Source organism: Hesperophylax consimilis, chromosome 12 (assembly GCF_061612785.1).
Source record: "Hesperophylax consimilis isolate HC1 chromosome 12, BYU_Hcon_1.0, whole genome shotgun sequence".
Taxonomy (NCBI): Eukaryota; Metazoa; Arthropoda; class Insecta; order Trichoptera; family Limnephilidae; genus Hesperophylax; species Hesperophylax consimilis.
The window spans coordinates 12,027,210-12,039,635 of NC_142847.1; the positions used below are offsets into that span (position 1 = coordinate 12,027,210).

The 12,426-nt window shown below is 34.6% G+C and overlaps 1 protein-coding gene across 2 annotated transcripts in view; it reads right to left on the reverse strand.

The window, feature by feature from the left end:
* Positions 1-12,426, reverse strand: part of LOC149419159 (cell adhesion molecule Dscam1-like) — a 43,563-nt gene that overhangs the window by 16,073 nt on the left and 15,064 nt on the right. For both annotated transcript variants that reach the window (XM_089638127.1, XM_089638126.1), the window contains exons 15-19: positions 11,685-11,755; positions 10,187-10,424; positions 3,271-3,420; positions 1,991-2,158; positions 358-663 (exon numbers count right to left, since the gene is read on the reverse strand). In XM_089638127.1, the coding sequence (XP_089494253.1) occupies positions 358-663; positions 1,991-2,158; positions 3,271-3,420; positions 10,187-10,424; positions 11,685-11,755 (933 nt within the window). The remainder of the gene's footprint in view (positions 1-357; positions 664-1,990; positions 2,159-3,270; positions 3,421-10,186; positions 10,425-11,684; positions 11,756-12,426) is intronic.

The following is a 12,426-nucleotide window of genomic DNA, read 5'->3' on the forward strand; positions in this document are numbered from 1 at the left end:
TCTCAACCCCATATGCTATCATTATTTCTTTTATGATTAGTAATTAATTATTGAGAAACATCAGTGAAAATCTCTGATTGGTTCAATAATTATGATACATATTTTATCAGACTTTATAAAATATTGTAAACTATTGGATTTTCAAATAAAATATAAATAACATTTTGCGTTTTCCATATTTGCGACGTGTATTCTAGTGAGCAAGCAGACTGCAGAATTTTCATTATTTTAAAGTTATTGAAATTTTGTTGAAATGTGTTGAGAACGAATGATGTATGTCATTGTATATATTTTTTTACTTTTGGAGAATAACCCACAGTTTCAACAGTAAATGACTAATAGTGGAAAAACACGCACTCTTGGAAGAAGGCTCCTGCGTGAGAACGTCAGTAGCCTTGCCCTCTCCGAAGGCGGTGGTGGCGCTCAGCCAGAACTCATAGGGCAGCCCCTCGCGCAGTCCAGACACGGCGTGGCGCAGCTCCGGCCCGGCGCTCTCGTTGGCCGCCAGCGTGTAGGCCTGGTGCGCCCCGGCGTGCGAGGCCTCGCGCACGTACACTGTGTAGTGCTTGATGCGTCCGTTGGGCCGGGCGGGCGGCAGCCAGCTCACCAGCACGGAGGAGGCGGACAGTGGCGAGGCCTTGATGCCCGCGGGAGGCCCTGGGGCTGCGAACAAATAATCGGTACAAACTTATTTACAACAAATTAATGATAAATTTACTACATCCGTTACCATACCTACGAGTGCTTAAATTAATTAAAGCTTGGTTAAATAATTATTTAGGTACATCGTGAATCATATTACAACTTTGACCAGTAAAGGATTACAAATGCTTCGATTTATTACCAGAATCGCAAAAAACTTTAATAACCTAGAAAATATTAAATTATAATAAACATCTCTGATTGGAAGTCAGGTTGAATTGTACACATCTCTGGTTAGAAGTCAGGTTGAATTGTATAGATCCCTGTTAAAAGTCAGGTTGAATTTTATAGATCGCTGTTAAAAGTCAGGTTGAATTGTATAGATCCCTGTTAAAAGTCAGGTTGAATTTTATAGATCGCTGTTAAAAGTCAGGTTGAATTGTAGACATATCTATTAAAAGACAGGTTTAATTGTACACATCTCTGGTTAGAAGTCAGGTTGAATTGTATAGATCCCTAATAAAAGTCAGGTTGAATTGTACAGATCTCTGGTGAAAAATGTTTGATCTTCTTTTATTGTAAGTATAAAATTGTTAATTCTAGATTGGACTGCCCTGGTGCCATACATTTGTTGTCATTACATGTTTCACAACAATAACTTTGGGTTATTTATTTATTGCTGTTTTTAACTTACCTGTGTTAAGTTTAAGTTACTGCTGTTTAATTTAATTTAATTTAGTTGTAATTTAATTTATAATCTTTTTGTAAAATCCCATTAGGGCAAATAAATTAATTATGATCATCTTCATTTATTAAAATGGGATATTTTCACAAACTACGAATAGGTACATTTATATTTGTAATTATAATATTTTCATTCATAATAACTGTTGATTTTGAAAACTACATAAAACCGCACATTCAGGAACGGTTCCGACTTAATTATATATTTTCTTATTATAGTACTGTAACTTATTACAATTACTTTATTTTTATAGATTTTTTGATAAAGTTGGCTTCACTGACGTAAATGACTTTAGCCGGTGTTATGTCAACATTCACGAAAAAAATATCGTCTCGGCGTCAAATCAAAAATGGCACATTTTAAATGGTCATAGAAAAGTTATTTGTCAATATAAGAAATACATAAAAATGTCTCTATTATCGTATAACTTTAATTTGTCGAGAATTAAAAAGCAGCGAAAATAACACATTTTTGCATGTTGGATGGTTTCGATACCATATTTCAATTCATCATGACCAAAGTAAAACAGTTTATTGGCTGGTGAAGGAAGAATAAAACGTTCGACAGTAATGCACAAATAAGTAGTTCGTTTGTGGTGCTCACCGTCCTCGTGCGTGGTGCAGGAGAGCGGCGCGCTAGGCACGCCTTCGCCCGCGCCGGTGAGCGCTCGCACGCGCAGCACGTAGGTCGTGTGCGGCAACAAGCCCTGCAGCTGCGTCTCTAGACCCGCGGTGCGCTTCACGGACCCCGCGGCTGCCGCTGCCTGCTCCGCTACAAGGTCAAAGCATACTGTTAGAGGCAACCATTTATCATCAGAGTTACCGTCCAAAGATAATCCAACCCCTTACTTCCTCCAAATTCCATGACGCTTGATCCCGCGACAGTTCATCACCCGGGATTCCCCGAACAGTTGATACCTCGGACACTTAATCCCCCAAAGGTTTATTTATGTGGTATTTCCTCGCTGGAAAGTATGCGGAAAGGATATCCTATGTATATATACAAGGTTGATGAGTGGAAATCGGTCAAAAAAATATTTTTGCTAACCATAATGCCAAGTCCCACAAGTAGTATGCAAAGAGGATATACCTACAGCTGAATAGCAAAAGACAACATTATATAAATGTGCAAAATACGATACACCTCACAGCATATGTGATACATATAACTAAGTGTATGCAGAGAGGATAGAATATTCATAATTTCCTAGTTAGCGTTAAAAAAATTAAATTTTCAAAAAACTGAAAATTTCGAATCTTTTTATATCGTATTTTTCCTAAGACATCTGCACATATAAGAAAGTCGTCTTTTGTTATTCTGTGGTATATCCTTTCTGCATACCTACTACTGCGGCGTACATTTGATATATAGCCAGAAAGCAATGTGTTTGATAACGTCAGAGCAATGATGTATTTAAATAAAGTCATCTAATTTATAAATATGATTTTTCCACAGGGCTCTGATTAGAAAATAGAAAAGTACCGATTTAAAAGAAAAGTGATGTTATCAATTCGCATAAGACCTTTTGATTTCTAGGTCTCAAATTTCAATTAGCGGACAGGGCACACACTCCTTGTTTGAACCACAATCGGATTGTGAACAATCAGATTAGTCACATTTCCTTAGACATACTCGATCTCTCATTTCATTTACTTTCACGACGTACTATAACATATCATGACAACATTTTCTCCACAGTTTTACTTAACTTTTCCGGACCATCTGCATGCACTGAGAAAAGAAAAACTTATGGCTAATTTATCAGAAATCTCTTAACGAATGAATTGATAGGTTTCCTAATTAACTTTTTAGTAAGATACGAATGTATAATCACGATGTCGGAACACGTATTCATAAAAATCGATTTGCTTGTCGGTACATACCGTCATCAGGAAGATTATAAGGTTGGTAATGAAGGCGGTATCCTTGCAGCACACCGCCCAGCGAGGCAGGGGGCGGAGGTCTCCACGACACTCGCAGGCTCTGCGAGGACAGCGCGGAGCACACCACGTCTTCAGGAGGTGACTCCGGCACTGAAATACAACCAACCAGTTACTTATACGTCCAGTTTAGCGTAAAATTTAGAGGAAGCTACAAGCCAAAAATGTGTGTATTCTTGGTATACCTCATATTGTAGGTAATAGGCATGAAAATCGCTTGACAAACGGAGTCTAGAATCGTTCAATTTCAAGCACAAAACTGGTTTTTATTTATTTTGTAAAATAATTTATAAGAAAGCAAAAAGTTAATCAAGCGAAACTGTCACAGATAATCTTAGCTATAATACTGTATTTTTTAAAAGCTCTTTTCTTTACGCGTTCATACATTTCAATTGAAAAAATATTTTTTTTAGTAGTTTACATTTATATTTTTTGTAATTATTCGGAATCGCTGGACAAGGATTATATGAAATATTTTTAAATAAAACCTTCTGATTTACCTTAATTACTATTTGATTACGTAAATCGAAAATTAAAAATTAAAATGCTAAAATTAAAAATATCCCAAATGCAGTCAGATTCCTTTTATAGAAATTAAGGTAAATCAGAAGGTTTTATTAAAATATTTCGTATAATCCGTGTCTAGCGATTCCGAATATTTACCTGTATATATAATATAAATATAATATTTATTTGTATTCTACTCAAGCGAAGCGATAGAAAAACCTTCAATTTATCTAAAGTATATTTTTTGGTATTCATAATGTCCACCAATTCGTTTTAAAGATTAATCAAAATAGTGATTTAGCATTAGGCTCGATTTTAGGTAGGCGACACATTACGCTGTACGCATCATGGCTTAGCCCGTTTCAGCATACCGCTCGCCACACACTACCAATGGGAATGTATGGCGAGCGATATGCTGAAATAGGCCAAGTCACGAAAATATAATGCGCTTATAGCGTGGTCTGTAACACATTGCTACAGTAGCTCCCAAACAAGCAATAAATCGGGTGAAATGCAGATCACGCCAAACTCTGGGAATTGAATAAAAATGCACTTTCTAGATGAGAAAAGTGTGTAGAAACTCATTAAAAAAAGAATTAAGGCGCGGAAGAATAAATTGAGGGAGATACAGCCGATCAAAGTTTAATAAAATTGCACTTCGCGATCTGAGGGTAAAATTCGGTTTATGGGAGTATAACCGAAATTGAACTTGATTTAGACTAATTTAGGGCTGGGGAATCCGAATCTGAAAGAATTAGGTGGGGGTCGGCACTATTAACTGAGTTATAGGGTTTTGAAACTTCGTACGCGATACATAGAAACCATGTTTTATTTATCAATTATGACTTAAGAAAATCAAATTAACAACTATTTACTTTTGAAATTTCAGTAGTGCCAACCAAAAAAAGAAAAGTGTTGCCATATAATAATAATATTTTTTTACAAAATAGGTTAGGTTTTTAGTTTGGGTTAGAGTATAATATACATTTCACTTTCTTAACTTAAATAATATATAACATTAAATAAATAGTTTTCTAATATTGTTCTAATAACTTAAGATTAAAAAAGTTTTTTTTAAACACATTTATACTCTCCGTTTTAAGTTTATCTGGAAGGAGATTGTATATTTGTACACCCTCGTGGCCAATGCCTCTTTTGCCACTTTCAGTCCTTACAGCATGTGTGTACAATTTGTTTTGTTGCCTAGTATAATGTTCGTCTACTTGTGACGTTTGTTTAAATGTTGTGTTTGTGTGTATAAGTCCATTTTGGATTTTGTAGATTAGGAGGCATATGTTGTATTCGTACAATTTTCTTATTTTCAAGAGTTTCATTTCCTGATACAGTTTTTTTGTGGGAGTGTCCGGGTTATAATTGAAGGGTTTTTTTAATAACTTTGTTCTGTATTGTTTGTAAATCATTTATGTATGTAATGTATGTGTTACCTCATATTTCTATTAAATAATTTAGATGGGACTGGATTAAACTGAAGTATAAGCCAAGTATAAGTATTTAGTTGCTTTAAAATTTTATTTACTTTTGAATATCTATTCCGTGTTTGGTGACAAGACCTGAATAGACCGATACTAATCCTCACATTACTATTTCCCATCTTTTCGCCCCACTGCCTTTAGTCTCACAATATACTACAATTAAGGATGTCTTAGTCTCACTGGCTTCAGACGGTTGGGAGCAGTTGGGATTCATGTGCGGTTTCTAATAAAAAAAAATAAAAAAATAAAATAAGAAGAAGATAATTAACTTTGCAGGATGCGTCTTGCTTCCATTTTGTATAAATTACTACACAAAATGGAAGGAAGAAGCATTCTACAAAGTTAACTGACTTAAAAATTAAAGTTAATTCATTTTATTAAAAGGTGAACAACCAACCTGCCAGGTCAAATTAACAACTATTTACTTTTGAAATTTCAGTAGTGCCAACCAAAAAAAGAAAAGTGTTGCCATATAATAATAATATTTTTTTACAAAATAGGTTAGGTTTTTAGTTTGGGTTAGAGTAGGCAGAAGAACATGGGAAAAGGTATTAGAATTAAATCACAAACCAGTCTATACAAACCTAGCGTAGCCCACAAACTACTTGAAAACTGGGATATAACTCTAAAGGGGACGCGAGCAGGCGTTATTAAAGGGGCAATTTTGTGTAACAGGAAATAACATGGAAAAAAGGTATTAGTATTAAATCACAAACCGTCTATACAAACCTAGCGTAGCCCACAAACTACTTGAAAACTGGGATAAAACTCTAAAGGGGACGCGAGTGGGCGTTATTAAAGGGTCATTTTTTTGTTATAAAAAATCACAGTTAGGTTAGGTTATATATATACATAAATTAAGTATTTACAAGATTTTAAATAATAAACTACCAATCTGGCAAATGATATTTAATTTTCAGAATTTTCCATGCATTGATATTATTATATGGCAACACTTTTTATTTTTTGGATGGCACTACTGAAATTTCAAAAGTATTAAAAGTTTTTAATTTGATTTTCGTGACAAAATATGGCGGCGGACTGTCCGAATATGGTGATAATATCAGATCGCGAAGTGCAATTTATTAAACTTTGATCGGCTGTATCTCCCTCAATTTATTCTTCCGCGCCTTAATTCTTTTTTTAATGAATTTCTACACACTTTTTTCATCTAGAAAGTGCATTTTTATTCAATTCCCAGAGTTTGGCGTGATCTGCATTCCTCCCAATAAATCATTATTAATGAATGATATAATTACGTATTATCGGTCATCAACCAATAATTAATTTCGTTTGTGGTGCTGTCTGCGAGAGATTATAACTCTGGTTCAATAAACTCGGATTTGTTTTGTATTAAAGCGTCATTTTCAAAATTGGAACTAATTGTGTGAAAATTTTTGACAAAAAAAGTACCTAGGTACATATAAAATCATACTTTTTACAAGAAAACAATTTTACTCTTTATTTGAAATGTTTTTACTCTTTAGTCGAAATGTTTTTACTCTTTATTTGAAACATTGTTTTGGTGCATTAGTAGGTGTGTAGGAGTGAGTCAGAAGCTGGGGAACCTAGTTCTGCACGGTTTAAGTTAAGGACGCACTAGGCCCACGTACGCAACGTGTGCATTAGGTACTACGTTCCCAAGTCAACGTGCACACTTGTCCTAGGCACGTAATGCAAATTTGAATCACAGTATAGCTATACTAGCAGTTAAAAACCCGCTCCGCGGGTTTTTGCTGCTAGGCCCTGCGGGCGGCACTTGCTTGGGCTGCGCCCAGTTTAAGTGATATTAACAACAGTTACATTTAATAGATAGATATTAGGTCATTCACAGAGAGAGGGTGAGTATATATTGTTAAAACACGGAACAGGAAGGAGTTAATGAATAATAACATGCTCAATTTAGGCATAATAAGAATGACAGTTGTTTGAATAAATGAAATTTTACGTATTTGTGATGGATTATTTCAAATGAAACACTATTATTGACTACATGTCTACAACTGATATTAACTGTTATGGTACCTAATATAATTTGCTCATAGGAGACTTGCAGTGCTTAAATGTTGACTGAAATAATACATTATTACATATTGATTAATTGTACCCGTGTTTATGGATAAAAGGAGGGTAATTGTGCAATGTGATTAGCAGTCGGTTTAATTAAAAGGTGTGAATTTTACTCCAACTGGTGGTAATTCTTTTCCTAAAACTGTTACTGTATCTAATAAAGTTTAAAGTTAGATTATATATACACCTTCATCAGGAGAGTAAAAATCTATATATATATATAAAGGTAGATTATTACAATATAGCGCCCCTGAGGTGATATCTCACAAAAGCGGCGCCATGCAAATTGTCCAATTAATAAATAAATATAATGTTTACATTTTATTATGTACGTATGCATTGATATACAATGGAAATAGATAAAATAATGTTATCCGATTAAACTTTATTTTATTAAAAAACAAATAACTTTTTTAACTTCACTTTATTATATACAACCAATACATGTTTCATGAACAAAGTATACACCGAAGTCAAAAATTAAATATAGATTACAATTGGAAAAAAGAAGTGGAAGGAGGGGGGAGGGGTAAGAGTAGGCTGGGTTTATAAGAATTATGAATTACAATATGAAAGACCAGTTAAGTGGGAAAATATTTAAAAGAGAGTTTATAAAAAAAAATTCTTGTTAATTACATCTACTTTTATAAACATGTTCTCTTATTTCTAAAATTTCGAAATTATTTATTTGTGATGCTTTATATCCTGTGTGAAGTATTTTAAGACCTGAAATTTTTTTTTGCATATAACCATAAAACAATATATTCATAAGACAAATAACATTTAATAACGGTTATTCTAATAAATTGATAGTTGAAATACTAAATAAAATAATTAAACATATTATCTTCAAACGGTATTTTTACCCTAGTTCTTAAGATATAAATAAACAATGGCGTAGAATTCTGTTTGTGGATAACGACACTTCTAAAATAATATATGTATATAAACATTCCTGGTACTATTCAACCGGCGTTTTACACTAATAACAGAATGAATAAATATATTCTTAATAATATAGATTGCGAAAATCAAACAAAAAAATCAGGAGTTTATAAACTCAATTGGGCTGGATTGTAATTTATTTTACAAAGGTAGAACCAATAGAAACTTTGAAGTCAGAACTAAAAAACATCTCAGGGTTCTAAATGGAAATAGTGAATATGAGTTTGCAAATCATCTTTTGAATCACACTTTCGATAAAAATTCAGGTCTTAAAATACTTCACTCAGGATTAAAGCATCGCAAATAAATAATTTAGAAATTTTAGAAATTAGAAAACATGTCAATATAAAATCAGATGTAATTAGTAAGCAAAAAAAAAATTATAAATAATAATGAAAAATGCCATTGCAAAGTAGAACTAAACTTCCAGAAGAAATCTTATTATTAAACACTTGATGTTCAAGTAATTTTGCATATTTAAATATACGCGCCAGTCATTTGATTCGTTTCTTCACCGCCAGAGGGGCGCTCTGTCGGCCACCTAGCCGCGATGCGTATTCGGGTATCGGCCATATTGAATTAACGCGTGCTTTATTCGTCAAACGTCAAACGTAATCACGTAATTGTGGATAATTTTCACTGTAATGTAATTAATCCAATGGATTATGAACTTTCTAAGACATATTTTCTTCGATATTATCCAAAAATTGTATAAGCAGAAACGATATTTTTTAAGAAATATCGTATTACATGTGGCGATTCTATTTCAGTATGAAATGGTGTCTTAATCTTTAAAGTCTTATTTAAACACAATTTGAATTTGACCAATCACAGGGCCTACACCGTCCAGACGCTGGAGTAATAATATTATCAGATTCAATGGATTATACGTTATACTAATGTCAGTAAATGCCAGATAACAAAACAAACATATCCGCTGTTCAACGCTGATCTGGACAGCGCAGATCAAGTGTGTTTCTGAAGCATCTATTTATTGTCACAGAAAATGTATGGATACGTTGTCCAGATATCTTAATGCGATGCGCACATGGGCCCTGTGTGTCGTCACCTTTATCGTTCCTCTTAATGATTGATTGCATTTATTGTTGGTACTTGCAATGCAGACAGTTGTACGTAAAGCCACGCAGTCACTGCAGTGGGTGACTTATTTTATTTTATTTGTTTTTATTTTTGTTTATTGCAGAAACAAACAGTACATAATTACATAGATGACAAAAGTTACAAAGTTAGTACAATAATTGGTACCAATGACATGTCGCTGACATATATACATATGAGGTATATTATGCATTTTATGGTTAAGTTACATTTTTAAGTTAAGTTAATTAGTGTGCTGGGGAAGGAGAGAGGTGTGTGTGAGTGTTTGTGTGTGTTTACGTGTGCATGTGTGTCTGTGTGTGGTTGAATGTGTTATGTGGGCGAATTCACTGTGCTAAAAAAGTTTTTCTTAAATAGAGGGAGAGAATCAAAAAATATATCGGTATTTGTGCTTGTTTGAATTGAGTTGAATGTTTGAAGGATGCGAGAAATAGAGGAATTGGCTGCAGCGTTTGTATTATTACTAGTTGTGTAAAAAAGGTTGGTGTGTCGAGTTCTTTTAGATGGGGTGTTAAAATTTGTTTGTGATAGAAGTTCTGAGCAGTCTATTTCGTTGTGTATTATTTTATGGAGAAATGTCATGTCAGCTACCGTTCGCCGGATTTCAGGAATTGGAGAGTGCAGATATAATTATTGTTGTATTTATAACCTAGGTAAGTACTTAATAAATTTATTTATTTATTATTTATGAAGGCAAAAGAGAGTAAAGTCAAGTTCAGACTGACCTCCCTCGAGCGTGGTGGCGGCGATAGGCGCGCTGGGCGGCCCCTGCGCCGCGGAGTTGAACGCGGCTACGGTGAGCAGGAAGCGCGAGTGGCGGGGCAGCGCGCCCACCGTGAGCTGCAGGGCGGGCGGCACCACGCGCGCCTCGCCGCCCCCGCTAGCGCCGCCGCCCCCGCCCTCGCCCGCCCAGCGCACCGCGTAGCCCAGTAACTCGCCGTTCCATGTGTCGCGCGGCGGCGGCTAAACATACAAACACGATTAGAAGGAAGGAATCAAACCGATAAAAGAGAAAAATAATACGTTTGCTAGTAAAAAATATAAAATCATAGTATTTCATCCCTTTATATAGTATAATATTCTGAGTATTCGCCTTGTCCTTTTTTGGTAGCCTGATTTCATTGCACGTCCTTCTTTTATGTTTGTGTATGTCCTTGTTGTATACAATTCTATTTGAGAAATATTTGGGTAGCAGGTTGTTTACTATTTTATGTACAAATATCATTGTGTTCAAGGTCAGCATCTGTTTCACCGTTAGAATTCTTTTTTTGTTTTACATATTTTTATTTTATTTATTTTTTAAGTTAAAAGAAATATACATTTCACTTTCTTAACTTAAATAATATATAACATTAAATAAATAGTTTTCTAATATTGTTCTAATAACTTAAGATTAAAAAGTTTTTTTTAAAACACATTTATACTCTCCGTTTTAAGTTTATCTGGAAGGAGATTGTATATTTGTACACCCTCGTGGCCAATGCCTCTTTTGCCACTTTCAGTCCTTACAGCATGTGTGTACAATTTGTTTTGTTGCCTAGTATAATGTTCGTCTACTTGTGACGTTTGTTTAAATGTTGTGTTTGTGTGTATAAGTCCATTTTGGATTTTGTAGATTAGGAGGCATATGTTATATTCGTACAATTTTCTTATTTTCAAAAGTGTCATTTCCTGATACAGTTTTTTTGTGGGAGTGTCCGGGTTATAATTGAAGGGTTTTTTAATAACTTTGTTCTGTATTGTTTGTAAATTATTTAGGTATGTATTGTATGTGTTACCCCATATTTCTATTAAATAATTTAGATGGGACTGGATTAAACTGAAGTATAAGCCAAGTATAAGTATTTAGTTGCTTTAAAATTTTATTTACTTTTGAATATCTATTCCGTGTTTGGTGACAAGACCTGAATAGACAGATACTAATCCTCACATTACTATTTCCCATCTTTTCGCCCCACTGCCTTCAGTCTCACAATATACTACAATTGAGGATGTCTTAGTCTCACTGGCTTCAGACGGTTGGGAGCAGTTGGGATTCATGTGCGGTTTCAAATAAAAAATAAAAAAATAATAAAATAAGAAGAAGATAATTAACTTTGCAGGATGCGTCTTGCTTCCATTTTGTATAAATTACTACACAAAATGGAAGGAAGAAGCATTCTACAAAGTTAATTGACTTAAAAATTAAAGTTAATTCATTTTATTAAAAGGTGAACAACCAACCTGCCAGGTGACATGAAGTTCCCCTGGGCCAATCGCCTGCACCTGCACATTCCTTGGAGCTTCCAAGGGAGCTAAATGTGGACAAACACTCTAATTAAAGCGGCGTATATAAGGAAGGGGTAGGGGGGGGGGGGTTCCGTTTGAAAAAAATGTACTTATCCTTACTTAAATAGAATAATACAGGGTTTTCCAATAAGAGGTGTTATTTTGAATAGCCCGCTATTTCGGTAGATGTTACTTTTGAAGCTGTCATTTTTGACATTTGAAAAGTAGAAACTAAGCCATTTATAAAAATGGAACGATGCACACTTCATCAAAGCATTGAAATTATTAAAATTCACTTGAGTGAATCAAATGCAAATCATCTTGAGTGATGAGGCCCATTTCCACCATCCGGGGCTCGGAAAACCCAAGATTTATTGTTGAAAAGCCTCTCTATCCTCAACGTGTGACTGTTTGATGCGGTGTATTGTCCGGCGGAGTAATTGGACCTTACTTTTTCGAAAATGAGGCTAGAGAAACAGTTACGGTGAATGGATTGCGCTATCGAGAGATGATTAATGAATTTTTACGGCCGGAATTGGATGGTATTGATCTGGACAACGTTTACTTTCAACAAGACGGCGCTACGTGCCACGCGAGCAACGAAACCATTGATCTTTTACGATTGAATATCAAAATAACACCTCTTATTTAAAAACCCTGTATTATATGTGTTGTGACGATCCCTTTTGGTGATGTG